The 18,668-nt window shown below is 43.2% G+C and overlaps 1 protein-coding gene and 1 long non-coding RNA gene across 5 annotated transcripts in view; both read right to left on the bottom strand.

Annotated features, from left to right (window-relative positions):
* LOC309558193 overlaps nucleotides 1–18,668 on the bottom strand; it is a 1,089,490-nt gene that overhangs the window by 347,275 nt on the left and 723,547 nt on the right. The gene's annotated exons all lie outside the window — the stretch shown is intronic.
* The window catches only part of LOC309558327 (ubiquitin carboxyl-terminal hydrolase 22-A), a 247,512-nt gene continuing 232,620 nt past the window's right edge, over nucleotides 3,777–18,668 (bottom strand). For all 4 annotated transcript variants that reach the window (XM_082261386.1, XM_082261387.1, XM_082261388.1 and 1 more), the window contains exons 14-15: nucleotides 15,924–16,073; nucleotides 3,777–4,346 (exon numbers count right to left, since the gene is read on the bottom strand). In XM_082261386.1, the coding sequence (XP_082117512.1) occupies nucleotides 4,304–4,346; nucleotides 15,924–16,073 (193 nt within the window). In that variant the 3' untranslated portion in view covers nucleotides 3,777–4,303. The remainder of the gene's footprint in view (nucleotides 4,347–15,923; nucleotides 16,074–18,668) is intronic.

Below are 18,668 nucleotides of genomic sequence, written 5' to 3'. Positions count from 1 at the left end.
GCGATGCAGGCGGCACTTCAGACACCGGCCTGACACCCCCCAGTGCAGCGATCCGAGTGACCCGGCTGACATCCCCACCCAGTGTGGCGATCCCAGTGGCCCGGCTGACACCCCCCAGTGCGCGCGCCTCCCCCGCCCTGCTGGTACGTCCCTGAGAGCGGGACAGTAAGTGCACTTCTCAGTTTCAGCGGATCAATCCGCCGCAGAGTTCCCAGCCTGTCACGGTCTATTCATATTGAAGAGACCAGTGATCAGGCTTCAGCTGTGTGGTGCGCTGCGGCTGATTAATCCGCCTAAACACGAAACAGAGAAAATAGTCCACAGAATACAGTACAATACATTTTCTAAATAAAATAGGAGCACAAAATTCCATGACTTTTCCAAAACTTAGTGGGTTTTACTCATTTTCCATAACTATTCCAGTCCTGGAAAGTGTCATGTCAAATTCCCATGACTTTTCCAGGATTTTCATGACCGTACGAACCCTGTTGATTGCATCTCTAAAAAAGGTGGTTAAGTTTAGAACACTAGCAAACAATAAACTGAGGATTCAAATAGCTTACTGGTGCCTAATTACCAAAAATGTGCCAGCTATTATCCCAGGTTCAATAAACACACAGCCTTTGTCCTGTACAATTAAGAAGAGTGGATTCAAGAAGAGTCTACAAGTTTGCACAGGCTGTGCAACATGATTATAAAAATCTATAAACAAAACTTACCTTTTCTAAAAATCTACCTCCCCAGTGCCCAACCTGTGACCCTTTGACCTCAGCAGTGGGAACATTGATTAGGGCAATAGCATTGACCTCTACTAGCCTCATGCAATATAATCCCAGATATGTATTGTCTTCTGCAGCAAAAATGTAGCATGTCCACACTGTCTGACCCTTTCTCCTGTTTTTGGTCTGCAGTTTGTCAGGTCTCTCAAGCACTGCATATACTGAACATTATGTGCATCTCTTTGGTGATGTCAGGGGCCACATTTGAGGCGCTCTTTAGCTCAGACTGACAACCACTTATTTATCTTAAATAAAACAGATTTTTTTTATGTAGACATACTGCCAATAAATTAGCTAAAATTATCTTAAAACCAGAATGTAAGTTTCTGCAGCATGATTTTCTTCAAATTAGGTTGCATTTTCTCTTCATCAATGATTGGCTGCTTTGTAACCTCACATCTACTGCTTACTTGCTATGAAAAGGTTTAGAGCCCAAAGGAAATGCCTTGTAATTTTTAATTTCACAAATATAAATGCATCACCCTTTCACATTTAGACCTTTTACATCTAGTCAAATTTTATACCGCAACATGCATTTATGATTTTGCTGTTTTTGTACAGTATGTTACATTCCATTACAGATCTGGAAGAAACAAGAATCTGTAAACATTCACTAGTCTTCTGACATATATAGACAACATAGGAAGATTCCTTTTGGTAACATCTTACCTCTCAAGGACAAAGTGGATTAACAAAAGCTTTCTTTGGTTTAAAAACAAAACAAAAAAAAACAAAAAAAAAAAACAACTCACGTGAACAATGCAATAGGTTCTCTAAAGTGTCTGATATAGGCATTTAGCTTAAAACAGCAGGGCATTGCAGTCTGCCTAGGTGCTTGCATCTTATACCCACAACATATAGGTTTCCTACCTCCATGACAGTTTCTTAATGCTCCCCTCTACAGCTGCACATACTTTCCTCACTTCACTAAGCTGTTGGCTCCATTCGGCTGCCAGGAATAAAGTGGAGTTACCCTTTAAACTCCTGCTCACACTCAATCCAAATGGTCTTAAGAGTGTGGCCCTGCTTGGGGGGGGGGGGGGGGGTACAGCTATGCTTTAAAGATTGTCCCTGCAAGGTCCTCTTTACCCTGTGTCCTCATTCATTTCTCGGTTGATCTGCATCCTGCAAGACTACTGGATGTTGCCATCAGTCCCCATAGGAATGAATAGGGCCACTGCACGAAGGCTGAAGGGAAGGACATGGCAAGGATGTTTCCTGAAGAAAGGCAGTGCAGTGTTTGGCAGGGTCACATCGTAAAGATTGCTGAATTTAGGATAAAATGGATGCATCAGGTCAGGTGGGCTGCACCTAATGGAGTAGCTGTATTAAAGGAAAAACGTGCATCAAAAAAGGTACATTTGTCCTTTAGGACCAGCAGCCACAAAGTTATCATCCTCTGTTCCAGTCTGAGATCACTATGAAGAGTTAAATTCACAACAAAAACACCTTTTACTTTAGGAATCAAAAGACATTTAAAACATGCTTAAAATCTCCGGAACATACTTTCTGTAAAAAACTTTCACCCGTTTGTTATCCTCCCATACTGTGTGATTACTATTAGGCATTAACGTATATCCTATGCAGTAACAGTACTGCTCTAAGGACATTGTGAATCTTAGGGATACATTTATAAAGAAGTGAATGTAACATTCACAGCAGGTGTATCTGCCTGGTGCATTTATAAGTACAGTAATTGTATACCTGCAGTGAATGTTTGCTTAATGTCATACACTGTTTTGTCAATTTGAAATTTGGGGTTACAAAGAAACCCTTGTACTCCAACTTCTATAAATATTAAAGTATGTATCCAGCCAAGACTTTTTTTTGGATAGAGATGGAAAGGATAGAACCTCAGCTTCACTGCCATTGGGACACTATTGAGAGATGTCCTTTTACTTGCTGTCCTGGTGACAAACAGGAAGTAAAGGAATATTTCCAACAGCATTACAGGCAGATAGGAAGTTAGAACTATTGGATTTATTATTACCATCGCTGTCTTGGTTTCAGATTTTCCCTCACGTCCTGTCTGGTGAAAATGTTGTCACTGCAACAGTTAGTGAATAGATGTCTCTCAATGAGAGCCTTCAATCGCAGTAATAAAAAAAAAAAAAAACAGGGGTTTAATCCTTACCCACTATCCAAAACCAGTACGTTTTGGCTGGACACAATTAGTTAGAAATGTAAGACATAACTAATACTGCATGGGTGTTTTAACTGAATTAGACATGAGATAAATACAATTGTTGAGGTTTTAGAAAATTCTAGTTGTCTGGTTCTTATGCTATAGATTTGAGTCATTGACCTTGAACAAGTACGGAGTTCCATCTTCACTTACTCGGTCGAAACAACTGACACAATCTAGTGAAAGCAAGGGTTAACATGACAGTCGCAACTAGACTGAGGTTGTTGCTATGAATATGGGTGCTATAAAATGTCTGTAATAAAGAATATATAAATAAATATAATAAAGGCACAGCTCCTATTTCATGTAATAGTTTCCCTTACAATAATAGTAGCTGACATTTGTACTGCAAATGAAAGACAATGGACTTGAAATGCTAAAGTGCTGCATGCAGTTATACAACACAGTCATGCTGGCAAATCCTACAGATATTCAAAGTTGATGATACTGGTGAGCCAATACTGTACTGTGCATGAAATAGGATAAATTGAATTTTCCATCTCAACAATTTCATTAAAGTGCATACAGACCAAATATAAGTCAAGTAAAAACAGGTTAACTTGTTTTCTTTCTTTTTTTTTTTTTTTTTTTTTTACTTGTGACTGCATTACTGAAATAAATTTTATGAAAAAAAAAAGACAAAATAAACTACAGTTCAAGAACAAAGTAAAACATCCATGGAAAAAATAAACACCTGAGATTTCAGGAGCAGTCCAGATAAGAACATACAAAAAGGAAACACAGAAGTCCCCAGTAACTGCATCCACATTCCAGGATTTCATAATTCTGGCTGACAAAGACAGATAACTTGGTAGTTTCATACTGTTATTTATTTCATAACTAAAATCACAAATAGAGATACTTGCAAAATACTTGTCTTTTCAGGATTGATTTTCAGATACCAACCTGCTGTCATTCTGAATCAATCTAATGTGCATCAAGTTACGGGCTTGGCTTTCCTTGATAACTGCCATGTGTTTGGTCAGATGCAACTCAAGCACCAAATGGAGAGGATGTTGTTGTGATGGTATCTGGAGATGTTTCTCCCCCCTCCCCAACCCAGCCTTCCCATACATAATCCCAGAAGCACAATGAGAGATGTTTAGTACCAGATTTTAAATATCCCTCTGCCCCTTTTCCTGTTCAGAGCTCCTGCTGCATTTGCTGAGACTTAACAGCATATCCACCAGTTCAAGAGCCAGTACGAGCAGATGTGACACCAGCATTGCGTCGGTTGAACGCAAGCTTAGTCTGAAATTTTCAGGTAGGTCTGTGTGTCATTGGAGAAGTCTTGATTTTTTAATATGTTTATTCACATTTCCGACAAACGCCGAAAGAGTTACTCATACTCCAGAAACTGCTTGTGATAAAAAAGCAAATACCTGAAACAAAGAAAAAAATGTGTTAAAACAAACTTTACACAAACCAATGTTCAATTAAATAAGAGCCCCTACATTCATCATTAACTACTTCCCTCCCACCCACTGTACATTTACTATTTACTATAGCGGGTGGCATGGACAGGCTGGATGACAAACATGCATGTCATCAAGCCTATTCTGGGTTAGAGGTACATGTGATAATCTGCTAATCCACGCGTTCACTGACTACAGCAGGACTTTGTCAGCAGGTCCTGCTGATCGGCTTTAGTCAATCACAGCACTGAATCCTGTGTTTACACACAGGGCACTGTACACATCAGCGATCTGGCTGTTTCTTCTCCCAGCAAAGGACCAGATTTGTTCGTAAAAACAGCACACATTGCTAAGCACACAGTTAACCCCTTGATTGCCCTTAGAGGTTGACCCCTTCCCAGCCAGTGTCATTGTACAGTATGATCAATGATCACTATTTGGGGCACTGGCGACATGAGTGTCAGTTACTGACCTCCCAGATAGTGTTGGTTAGCGCCAGATTGCCCGCCACCCTATTACAGTCCCACTTTATGTCTCTGATCACTGGTTTTACAGTATAGCGTCTATAGTGTAAATTCCTATATATATATATATATATATATATATATATATATATACACATACATACACACACCATAGTTTGTAGATGCTATAGCTTTTGCAAAAAACAATTAAAATACACTTATTGGAAATTTTTTTTAACAAATACATATAAAATAGGGGTAGAAAATAGGAGTTTAATTTTTCAAAAATGTTGGTCTTTCTATTTCTATATTAAAAATAAAAACCCAATGGTGATCAAAACCTAATGGCGACCAAAAAAAAAAAAAAAAAAAAAAGACATACATTTAAATTGTGTACCATATAGTATGCCCATGCAATGGGCAGTTAAAGTAGCGCAGTGCTGAATAGTAAAAAATGGTCTGGACATAAAGGAGGCAAAACCTCAGGAGCTCAAGTGATTAAAGCCATGTAAAAGTGTAAAGCAATGTCCTATTTTGTTGACTAAAAGATTTGTCATAATTTTCGTCAGAGGCATATTTTCAATGACGAAAACTATGATGGAAATAGAACGAAGATGTGAGGGAGGGAGGTTTTTCTTTTTTAGTAAGGGATGGCGAGAGGGAGAACGCCAACAGTGCAGCATGTTTTTTTTAATATAAAAAGTATAAAAACAATGGTAAAGTCATCAGCAATGGTAATAGTCCCGACTGGAGCCACTGGGATCGTGGAGAGGCAATAGATGCCAGTGATAAGATCCAGAGAGCCACAGTAAGAACCTAGGAAGAACGGTCAGATGAAGCCATCAAAAGCCTGGGTGCTAGTAGCGAATCAGGAACCATTTTAGAGGCAAAACCATGTCTCCATCAGCTCAATCTCCATTCAAACTTTTTGCACACCTGAAGAACTCATCTTCTCTAGAACTGCTCTCCTCCCTTGCCCGGCCCAGGAAAATAAAAAACACAAACCTTAATACATTTGCAAAAACGATTGCCCAAAGTTTGTAAAATGCCTGTAAAAACCGACGGTTAGACTTGTGGGTAACGGTGTTTCTACAAACCTTCCAGGACAGCAACACCTGAGAGAGGAGAGGCTCCACCTTACAGGAAACACAATCAGATCACAGCTGCTTAAAAGGCCCAACCCTGCCCCTTGTCTCTCAGTTGAAAAAGAGTAATTCTCCTAACCGATCCACAAGGGGTAAAAATGTATTTAGGTTCTCACCACCTATTACTTACATTCTTTCCTCCCCCCTTAACTGGGCAGGAAGTAGGCCTGCCGTCCTGGAAGGTTCATAGAAACACTGTTACCAGTAAGTCTAACTGTCTGTTTTCTCCTCTCACCTTCCAGAACAGCAACACCCGAGAGGATAATCAAGTAATCGCAGGCCTACCTTAGGTTGGGACCACCGCCTGCAGCACCTTTCGGCTGAAGGCTAGGTTTTGCTGAGACAGCACCTCAACTCGGTAGTGATTCAGGAAGGTGTCTTGGCTGGACCGGGTGGCTGCACTGCGAATCTGTTCACAGGAGGCTCCCGCTTTCTCAGCCCAGGAGGTTGCCAGGGCTCTGATTGAGTGTGCTTTCAGTTTTACTGGTGCAGAAATACCGGAAATCTCGTATGACACGGTAATGGCTTGTCTGATCCACCTAGAGACTGAAGGCTTAGATGCTTAAAGTCCCTTCCTTGGTCCAGAGTAGAGGATCAAAAGATGATTAGACCCCCAAAACTCCTTGGTCCTCTAAATAAGTGAGGAGGCATCTCCTCACATCTAAAGAATTAAATTTATTTTAATGATATTATTCCTCATTCTTCTCAATATCACAAAAAGTATAGTAAGGTTATCGCTTGTGTCCTATGAAAGGATGATGCTACTTTGGGCAGATATAGAGGATCTTGCCTGAGGATAATCCTATCTGGGAGGATCAAAAACATTTTTTTTTTTTTATAGAAAGACCTTGTAAGTCCCCTACCCTTCTAAGCTGTTGTAATAGTTGTAATAGGAAGGCTAGTTTTAGGGTCAAAAACGTAAAGGAAACCTCTTCAATAGGTTAAAAAGGGTTTCTAGATATACCTCTAGAACCCTAGTCAGGTCCCAAGGTGGGAACCCATCTCTTGTGACTGGGGTAGCGCTATCCCTAGCTGTCAAAAATTTTTAAAACGAAATGTTCTTTCGTTAGTCTCGTGTCTATAAAAAAACTGGGCGAACTGCTATTTGTACCCGAAGAGTGTTGATCGCCACAACCTTCTCTACCCCATCTTGTAGGAAATCTAAGATTACAGGGACAGAGGTGGAAGAAATCTGCTTCTGCCTACACCAAGTTCAAAATGTTTTCTAAACCTTAGAGTATATCCTTCCTCGTTACTGCTTTCCTGCTCAGGAGGAGTGGGTCTATCACTCTTTCTGAGCAGCCCTTTATTCTAAGGATCTGGCGCTCACTAACCAGGCCATGAGCTGGAAGAACTCTGGCCTGGGGTGCAATACTGGACCCTGAGAGAATAGGTCTGGAAGGTTTGTAAGCTTCCAAGGAGGTGCCACCGATAGCGCCTTCAAGGTCACAAACCACGCCCTCCTTGGCCACCATGGTGCAATCAGGAGGAGGTGGAGGCCAGAGGAACGAGTTTCTGTATGACACGAGGGAATAGAGTTAGAGGGGGAAAAGCATAAGCTAACTAAAATTCCCAGATCTGGGTCAGAGCATCCGACTCCCTTTCCCATGAGAGGGAGAAGAATCTCCTTGCATTCTTGTTCTTGAAGCTGGCAAATAGAACTATTTCTGGGCAGCCAAATTTCTGGACTAGCGTCTGAAACACCTTTGGATTCAACTCCCATTCCCCGTTTTATTGGTTGACAGCTGAGGAATCTACTTCCCAATTGCTTTGCCGACAAAGATCAACCTTCCCCCGGCCCAGCCCAAGATCTCGTTGGCTAGATCTAAGAGGGGTCTGGACCTGGTACATCCTTGGTGATTCAGGTAAAACTACTGCCGTAGCGTTGTCGGGGCAGACCTGAATCTCCTTGCCTGAAATGGAACTCTTGAAGGCCTTTAGAGCTTCGCCCACTGCTCCGAGTTCTCTGAAATTGGAATAAGTCTGGGTACTCCTTGTTCCAGGTGCCCTGGGCTTTGGCTTTCTCTAAGTGGGCCCCCCAACGCAGGTGCTTGCATCTGTGGTGACTTTCAGAGGACCCCACTGACCCCAGGGCCTGCCCTTCTCCAGATTGCTTGGTACTGATCACTATTTTAGGGAAGATTTTACCTGAGGGGGTGAGGATTAAACTTTCGTCCAGAGACTCGACTTTTTTGGTGGAGTCTTAAGGTGGAAAAAATTAAGGTCTCGAGTGTAGCTGTGCCCAAACTACTGCTGGCTGACATGAGCCCCAGAACTCTCAGGATCTCTCTCCTTGAGCACGAGAGGGCTCATCAGCTGTTTTACAGACGAGAATACTTTCTTCACATTTTCCCTTGGAAGGAAAGGTTTTTGTACCCGTGAGTCTATCCCGTAACCTAAATAGCTCTGAACCTGAGCTGGCACCAGGGATGACTTTTCCATGCTGACCAACCAGCATAGCGTCTACAGGACTTAACTTCTGGATGTCTGATCTCACCTGGATTTCTGAAGGGCCGAAGATCAGTAGATCTTCCAGGTAAGGAATTAAAGCTATTCCCTGGAGATGAAGATAGGCTACCGCCTCTGCCAGTATCTTTTCTGAAAAGCCTCGGACTGGCTGATAGACCAAAGGGGAGTGCCCTGAACTGCCAATGAGAGACTTAATTCTGGGTTGCTACTGCAAATCTCAGGAAAGCCTGGTGTTCCAGATGAATTAGAACATGCAAGTAGGCATCCCTGAGTAGTCAAACCAATCTTTAAATAGATTTTTGCGTACTGCAGATACCTTCTTCCATGGAAAACTTTTTGTACTCTAGGAATTGGTTTAAGTTTCCGAGGTTAATGATAAGATGGTATTTCCCCTGAGGGTTTGGGTACCACAACACATGGGAGTTAAAAGCCTGGGTAACGCTGACTGTCTTGCACCGGCACTACCACTTGTTCCACCAATTTTCCCTTTGAATAGGGCTCTCTTTTTAATATACACCTTGGGAGGATGTATTAACGCAATTTTTTGTTGGTGTTTGGATGAGAGTTATAGGTGGTAGCCTTTTCGAGTTGAGAAATGTATGGACTGACTGAGATTTCCTCCCACTGGGAAAAGAAATGAGACAGACTGCCCCCCATTTTGACTCTAGCGTCACTTTGTATCTTTGGTGCATGAACCTGGAGAGGGGAAAAGCAAATTACTTGTTTAAAGTACAAAATTCAGCCTAGTGCTCACTCCGAAGGGGAAGACTGGCGTGCTGCTCTCCTCAGGCAGGGAACTCCAACATGGGTACATAGAAAAAGAGAGAAAGGAGGCGCAAACACCTAGTGCATTACCCGTGCCAAATGCATACTCACAGACATGAAGATGATAAAATCATGTTACAAGAATCCACCATGTGTGAACTGGAACAAGTCCTTCAATCAGGACCGCTAACACGTTTTGGGGGTCAAGCCCCCTTCCTCAGAGCTGGTCTTACCAGAAGCAGATCAAGAATATATATAAAAGCTTTAATTGCATCAGTTCAGCCCCCCTCCCTCCTCCTCCGCCCAGAGGGAGTGGGCGGGACCATCCAGTGCCTCTAAAAATGACCCTCTCCGCCTTAGATGAATGTTAACCCTTTGCGCATGCATAGGATCATATAATGCAAACCAGGAAATCAACACCCTGAGGTATATGTGCCAAAAAAAAAAAAAAAAACAACGACATCAAACTTATGTATGATGGAACTATTATTATTATTATCATAGCAAGATGTATTTGCTCTAGGTGCAATGAGCCCTAGTTTGTGGGCAGATAGATAGGTTCAATGTGTTTTAGTGGATTAGATGTATTTAGAACATACCCCGCTGAGATCTCCTTGATGCTGACAAGTTCCTCTGTATTCCAGCGGCCTCGGTATTGGCATGATTGTGGCCCCTCGTGAAAATGCACACACTGCTGCTGTTTCAGCAGCGCTTTTCCTGCAGTGTGTGTTACTTGTTGCTACCGGGTCTCGGAACGCCCGCCATCCACTCTGCGCTCCGGGACCCGTATCACATCGCTTCCGGGACTGTGATGCAACGTGGGGCCCGCCTCTGTCGGTTGTAAAGGTTGTAGGTGTATATATGTTGGACTTAATACAGCCATATGTGCTATTACTTTCGGGGCGCAGTGCATTCCCACAGCCGCTAGGTGGCGGTATGGAATGCCGGCGAACGAGCGGAGGCTGTTTACAGGCCCCCATGGCAACCGACAGAGGCGGGCCCTACGTTGCATCACAGTACCGGAAGCGATGTGATACGGGTCCCGGAGCGCAGAGTGGATGGCGGGCGTTCCGGGACCCGGTAGCAACAAGTAACACACACTGCAGGAAAAGCGCTGCTCAGACAGCAGCAGTGTGTGCATTTTCACATGAGGGGCCACAATCATGCCAATACCGAGGCCGCTGGAATACAGAGGATCATGTCAGCATCAAGGAGATCTCAGCGGGGTATGTTCTAAATACATCTAATCCACTAAAACACATTGAACCTATCTGCCCACAAACTAGGGTTCATTGCACCTAGAGCACATACATCTTGCTATGATAATAATAATAGTTCCATCATACATAACAGTTTGATGTCGTTGTGTTTTTTTTTTTTTTTTGGCACATATACCTCAGGGTGTGGATTTCCTGGTTTGCATTATATGATCCTATGCATGTGCAAAGGGTTAACATTCATCTAAGGCGGAGAGGGTCATTTTTAGAGGCACTGGATGGTCCCGCCCACTCCCTCTGGGCGGAGGAGGAGGGAGGGGGGCTGAACTGATGCAATTAAAGCGGTTATATATATATATATTCTTGATCTGCTTCTGGTAAGACCAGCTCTGAGGAAGGGGGCTTGACCCCCGAAAACGTGTTAGCGGTCCTGATTGAAGGACTTGTTCCAGTTCACACATGGTGGATTCTTGTAACATGATTTTATCATCTTCATGTCTGTGAGTATGCATTTGGCATTTTATTAAAATTTTGAAAACAGTGACCACGGGTAATGCACTAGGTGTTTGCGCCTCCTTTCTCTCTTTTTCCAAATTACTTGTTTGCCTACCTCTACGAAAACTCCACTTCCTATTGGGTTATTTTTGTTTTTTTCTTGATTTTTCCCCGAGGTGGCCACGAAAAGAAAAAATTTCCTATATCGTTCCCTCCTGGGTTTGATAGGAAATTCCTTCCCTTTCTTAGAGGATCTGGACACAACTTTATCCAGACCTGGGCCAAACAGCAAGGACCCTTCAAAAGGAAGACCACACAATTTTACCTTTGAAGTAAAATTGCCTTCCCATGCTTTAACCCAAATGGCCCTCCTAGTTGAATTAATAAGGGCACCGGTTTTAGCTGAGGCTTTAACCGACTCGACTGCAGCAGCCAGGTAGGCAACAGCTTTCCTCATAACTGAAAGAATCTAGAACTTCCTGAGACTTACTTCCCTGTGAAAGGTGCTTAGTGGGTCTTTCTATTAGGGATGCACCGAAATGAAAATTTTGGACCGAAACCGAAACTGCAGGATGCCCTTGGCCGAAAACCGAAACCGAAAATGACTTTTTCCCCCCCAAAAATTTAAAATGGATAGAACAGGGGCATACACCAAAAACAGGCAGGCGTACACCTGTCGCTGCCACCCTGTCACAGTATATGTACTGTGACGGGTTGGCAAGAGGTTAATTTAATTACCAATGGTATTTGTATTATGAAGCATGAGGGGTTAATGTATTGTCACTGCTGGTCACTCATCTATTAGTGACTGACCAGTGGCAGGTAATTAACCCCTTTGTGCTGCATTAGTGCAACCAGTATCAGCGTTAATTAACACTGGTTGCACTGATACTGGTTGCACTAATGCAGCACAAAGGGGTTAATTACCTGCCACTGGTCAGTCACTAATAGATGAGTGACCAGCAGTGACAATACATTAACCCCTCATGCTTCATAATACAAGTATCATTGGTAAGCTGCCTCAGCTCTCTCCCCCCCCCCCCCCACCTCAGCTACCCCTCCTCGGGTGTCCTTCATTCAAAAGTCCCGCCTCTGGCCGGGGACACCGCCTCTCAATGACGTCCCTACTACTCTGTGCATTAGTGAATGGACATACCAGGCGGGAGGGCGGGGCGAGCGGCCGCTATAGATATTACTATGTGATCCTTCCCTGTGCATCCCTGTCAGCCTGTCAGTGTCAACTATGTGTGAATGAGAACAGAACTGACCTAACACCGGGCGGGGGGGGGGCGGGGCGAGCGGCCGCTATAGATATTACTATGTGATCCATCCCTGTGCATCCCTGTAAGCCTGTCAACTGTGTGTGAATGAGAACAGAACAGAACTGACCTGACACCGGGCGGGGGGAGCGGCCGCTATTAGCTGTAACTATGTGAGCGTTTCACTTCCTTGTCAGCGGAGATACATGCCTGACAGGGAAGTGAAACGCTCACATAGTTAAAGCTAATAGCGGCCGCTCCCCCCGCCCGGTGTCAGGTCAGTTCTGTTCTGTTCTCATTCACACATAGTTGACAGGCTTACAGGGATGCACAGGGATGGATCACATAGTAATATCTATAGCGGCCGCTCGCCCCGCCCCCCCCGCCCGGTGTTAGGTCAGTTCTGTTCTCATTCACACATAGTTGACACTGACAGGCTTACAGGGATGCACAGGGAAGGATCACATAGTAATATCTATAGCGGCCCCTCGCCCCGCCCTCCCGCCTGGTATGTCCATTCACTAATGCACAGAGTAGTAGGGACGTCATTGAGAGGCGGACGGCCGGCCAGAGGTGGGACTTTTAAAGCCTGCCCTGCGCTGCGCTGCACCCTCCTCCTTCTCCACGGCGGCCATTATTTTCGGCAATGTTAACCCATTATCGGCCGAAATGAGATAGGCTCATTTTCGGCCGATAATTTTGGTGGCCGAAATTTCGGTGCATCCCTACTTTCTATCCTGGCAACGCAGGTTGCAGCCAGCGATTTAGCCATAGTGGATATAAATTGGTGTCCCATGTTCTAACAGGGACTCTGACTTCCGGTCAATTACATCTATGATGCTCCCTGTATCCTCGGAGAAGTCAGGTCTTTTAATCACCTGGGACAGGGAGGTGTCAAGTTTAGGACTTAAGGAATTTTTCCATCACCTCCCCAAAAGGGGAATCTTTTCCACACTATTGGTCTGACCAAACTCTTTTCGGGAACATCCCACTCTTGCATTAAATCCTTCAAGGACTGGTATACAGGAAATACTTTGGAGTGGTTTTTAACTAACCCCCTATACATCCTTATCCTGTGCGGAGGTCTCCTTGGGAGGTTCTGGGATCTCTTCAGTGGCATAGATAGCTTGAAGGAGTCCTTCCAAGTCCTCTAGATCAAACAGATGTCTGTTTAACTTGGTCTCCTCTGCCTCAGTAGCTAGATCCAGATCAACCTCTTCCCCAGAGCTGTGCTCAGATTTTGCCTGATTTTATGCCTTTCCTAAGTCATCCTCCTCCCTAGCTTGAGCGGGGGGGGGGGGGGGGGAGAGTCCCTGTGAAAAAGGCAGAAAGGCACTTGACTCAGTCTTGGAAAGTAAACTCTCCTGAGAAGGGCCCTCCTTAGGGGTTAGCTCTTCTGGGTCTGCTACCAGGGGGTGAAACTACAGATGTGCGAAAGGACTGGATAGTGGCTAATATCTATATTTCTATCTATATATCTAAATATCTATATATAATTTTTGTATGCACACATATAGGTCTGTTATATGCTATGTAATTTTAATACATTTATCGTGTATTCATGATACTCATATGTGCTGCTGTAAATGTAATATGCATCTTTGAATGTGTCAATCTGATGATTGTGCAGGTAGCATTTATATTTGATTCAGATTAATATATCAGTGCGGAATACCAGATTGTATTGTTGTAAATTGACTAATATGACCCTTTCAGTAATAGGATGGTCATTTAGTTATATTGTGTAGCTATTGTCAGCATCCTTGTAATATAATTTTCTCCCCTATTACGGTATGGGTAAGCCGACAACTCAAAATTACACGAGATATATATGGCTGTGGCTGCAGCTATGTAATGACACATTCAGAGATTGCATTTTGACTATCTGTGATCTCCTATGATCCGGATGGTTTCTGCTCTGCTAGCTGACTGACGATCATGTGCGAGCGGCCGGCTGAAAGAGTTAAATGTCCGGAGAGGAGGGAGATAAAGGGAGGTAGCGGTGCCGCGTGCTCACGCCCTCCGTAGAAGTCAGTGTGATGATGAAACATGTCAGGGCGTGAGCACGCGGCCACTCCGACACTGAACAGCTGATGCAGATTTGTCTTCACTCGCTCCCGACGCTGACAAGCAGGAGAGGAACGGCGAGCTTCCGTGCAGCATCACTGTTACTGGTATTTGGACTTTGAGTGCCTGTTTTTTTTGCATAATATGTGAGTGCATAGAGTGGGGGATTTGGGGGTATGTTTAATAAAAACCTGTGTTGAAATACTGCCCTATGAGCCCTCTGTTATTTTCCATTACTCTTCAATGATTATTTGGTATATAGAACTGGTGCATCCCTTGCCATCCTGATTGGAGAGATCTTGATGTCCAAGGAATCTGGATTTGGCATTCTGGATCCAGTTGATGATATTGCGAATTATCAAGGCTCTCATAACGTTTAATTTTGGTGAGTGAGCATTACCCTGGGGGGGTCACTTGGTGTGGTGGAAGTATATACTGTATCTACACTCCCTCTGACCTTCTTACCAACAGAGTGCTCATGGTTCACCTATGTATTAAGGGGTGATACTCTTTTCAGAGCTGCTTATGTGTTGGACTTTTCTTCTTTTTTCTCATGGACTTCTGAAGGGATTGTTCACATTTTATTTATTTGTTATATTAGGCAGCAGCTACCAATGTGTTTTATGTAATTTTTTTGATATATTGTGTTTCTCTCCACAAGCACGGGGTGATTGCGATAATATTTGGTCCTTTTGTGCAATTGTATTATCTCAGTCCTTGTGTTTATTTAAATATATATATGGACCCAACTGTAAATTTCCTGCAAAGAACAATCTTAAAAACTCACCTCTTACACTGCCTGCTTTGCTAATCTCTGCAGTAATGAAAAGCAACTGCTGGCTAAATAATCTGCAGAATCAAACACTTCTGTAGCGTTTGATTCCTAGTCCCCTGCTGCACTCCGGATTCAAACAAGGACCCTAAAGGCCCGTACACAAGTGCAAAGCTTCGGCCGACGACCGATCGGCCGATTGTAGGCTTGTTAGTATGATGCTTCCGACAGCCGACAGCGCACTTTCGGCCGAACAGAATCTGTCGAGCAAGCATTAAAATTTTTGTATGCCGACACCAGAGCGCCCGATTGTTCGCGAGTCAGAATACAGAATTCGGCCGACAGACAGCAGATTTGCAAGACTGGGCATGCTCAGAAAAGAAAAAACACAGGGAAAGTTAACCATCACATGACATCACTTCTGCAGTCGGCGGACAAAATTCTTGTGCAGTCTTTTGCACTTTTCAACAGACACGACAGTCCGGGGACAAAAGACGGCCGATCGTTCAGCCGACGATCTGCACGTGTGTACGGGGCATTACTTTACTTTTTTGTCCTGTAGTGGCCAGAGGAAGGAAACCACTGAATACAGTGGGGGACCAGGAAATCGACACTTGAAAGCCATAATGAATATTTCCATTTGCAATGCATGTGCAAAGCGCACGTTCACTGTAATATTAATAAACCACACTTAATAAGACATGGACACAAATTGCACTCTAGATATTGTAAGAAAAAAAAAAAAAAGCTTGCATTAGGTTTCTGGAGAACAATTCTAATGACTTGATAAAGCATAGTGGTTATATATATATATATATATATATATATATATATATAAAAAAACACACCATTTATGTTGCTACAGAATCATTTCGATAACTTCCAACTTACCCTTCACTATCTAGTACATCTTTAATGCTAGCCTTGGTAATAATGGCATCATCACACTTGAACCACTGGTCTTTGTGTTGTCTGATGAAGCTTGTATAATGCCCACTTTCCAAGGTTCCCTGGTGATTAACTACGGCAAACAAAGAATACCTGCAAAAAAGTAAAAACAAAAGTATTAGGCTCTGGCAAAACATGAAAATATTATGTTGTAATCCTATGTACCAAGCAAACATTTCAGTGATTGCCATAAAGGGCATATTTATTGAACTTTTTTTGACCTGTACTTGTTTGTCTCCGACTCGTTACTCTGGCTTCGTCTCACTTACATGGTCTCAAATGCACTGGCAAACTAAATTATATTATGTCCTGATTAAATTTTTACCTGGCCACTTATCGGATCATCATCACCGGTCTGAATAACAATCCTAAGCGCTTAGTAGCAGCAGATAACTACCCATTTTCATAGGATTGTTAAAGCTTGTCAAACCACAATATTTCGCATAGCGATAACTTTGTGCTGGAGATGTCTCCTTACCATTTCCCCTTTAATATATGCAATACACAGGTGATCAAAACATGTCTGTTTAATTAGTCTGAAAAACATCTTCCAACAAATCGGATAGCACCAATACAGGAGACTTATTGGGTACTAGGTACAACCTCAATAAAAAAATGTTTAAACTGCGAAAATGTACCTTTTTTTTAGAAAACAAATTAATGGCAGCAACACATCTCAAAAAAGTTGGGAAAGGACAGTGTTGAACCACTTCCTGCCTGTAGGACATCATTAGACTCCCTGGACAAAGTGGAGATATCTGGATAATGCATGTAGCCGATTAGCCGCTGTAATGCTTTTACAGGCAGTGGGAGGCAGAGTGAAGTTACCGCAGAGCCTATAATCCTGGCAGGCTGTAAACACTGCCTTTTCTTTTTCCAGGAAAGCAGAGCTCAATGTGTATTTTTTAATCTCATGCTTTCCAGGGTAGAGGAGATATCTGAGGTCTTATAGACCCCAGACGTCTGCATAAAGAGGACCGGTCATGCCTTATTTCTATCACAAGGGATGTTTACATTTCTTATGATGATAGGAAAAAAGGGGATTAAAAAAATAAAAAAAACAAAAAAAAAAAGGTACAGTGTAAAAATATACTAAATAATAAAAACAAAAAAACAAAAAACACACTCATTCCCTCGTGCTCGCACGCAGAAGCAAACGCATTTGTATGTTGCGCTCTTATATGTAATGTGTTTGCACCACACATGAGGTATCACTGCAAACGTTATAGTAAGAGCAACAATTCTAGTGCTAGACCTTCTCTGTAACACTAAATTGATAACCTGTAAACATTTCTAAAGCGTTACATATACAAACGTTCGACCTGCGCCAGTGAAAGAGTCAAGTACATTCGATCTTTTGAAGAAAGTTTCAACTGTGGCTATAGGTAGTCTTTTTAGGAGGTATGCAGGATAGTTCAATCCCTGGGGTTAGTGGAGATGGATGGTGGAGGTGGCTGCAGGCTTCATACAGAGCTAGAGGGACTCTGCAACAGACAAAAAGGGATAGGAGAAGAAAAGCAGCGCCACCTCAGTGTAGATTAAAAGGTTATTTATTACATAAAAACAACGTAGTAACTCACACAGAGGAAATAGTTGATCAGCAAATGGAGATGGTTCATCTGCAACACTGCAGGGACGTTAGGGAAGTACACTGTGGGGGTCATGGTCCTGGCTGTGCCGGTGGAGTCCGACACTTCCTGTGTTTCTGGCAGCGTTCAGTATCCAGGCTTACATCCAATAGGCATCGCCTGAGGAAGGAGCATGCATGCTCCAAACGCGAGCACCCCCCTGCCACTATTGGATGTAAGCCTGGATACTGAAAGCTGCCAGAAACAGGAATTTTCGGACTGCACCAGCACAGCCAGGACCACAGTTGCCAAAGTGTACTTCCCTAACATCCCTGCAGTGTTACAGATGAACCATCACCATTTGCTGATCAACTATTTACTCTGAGTTACTACATTGTTTTATGTAATAAATAACCTTTTAATCTACACTGAGGTGGCGCTGCTTTTCTTCTCCTACCCCTTTTTATTTCTAAAGCGTTGCCTATGGAGATTTTTAAGTACTGTAGTTTGGCGCCATTCCACGAGCGTTGGAAATTTTAAAGTGTGACATGTTAGGTATCTTTTTACTCAGTGTATCATCTTCTACCAACAAATTGGGTTATATATTGTGTTTTTTTGCATTGGGTTTGAAAAATTGCAAGGACCTTTACAGCTTCAGGGTCTCTTCTAAAATATATCTAGATCTATCTGTATATCTCTCTCTCTCTATCTATCTATCTATATATATGAATAAAAATGTTTGTGGGTTCCAAGTGCTCTTGCAGCAAAAAAATAAAAATAAAAAAACAACACTGGAAAGCGCGCTCCAAGCCTCATTTTGGAAACTGGAACTTCCGGTTTGTGTTGGAAAGGCGGAGCATGCGTATCACTACCCAGAAGAGGGAAGCAAAGACGGAGGAGACGCCGGACCCGCATGGCAGCAGGAAGGCAGACTCTCAGGCCGAAAGAGCACAGAAAGCTACCAAAGCTTGCCTGCCGCAACCCACCTCATGGAAAAGGAGGAGGGAAGGTCGGTTCAGGTGGCTACAGGCAAACCCAGATCGGAAACCCGGTAAGTGCCGTTTTATTTGCGGTTTGGGACCAATACCGGTATTGGGCTTAATCCTTGGTAGTTCCCATG

This window comes from Pelophylax lessonae (assembly GCF_965119305.1).
Source record: "Pelophylax lessonae genome assembly, chromosome: 6".
Classification (NCBI taxonomy): Eukaryota; Metazoa; Chordata; class Amphibia; order Anura; family Ranidae; genus Pelophylax; species Pelophylax lessonae.
Note: the sequence above shows the minus strand (reverse complement) of the source record. Positions and strands in the feature narration are given on the sequence as shown.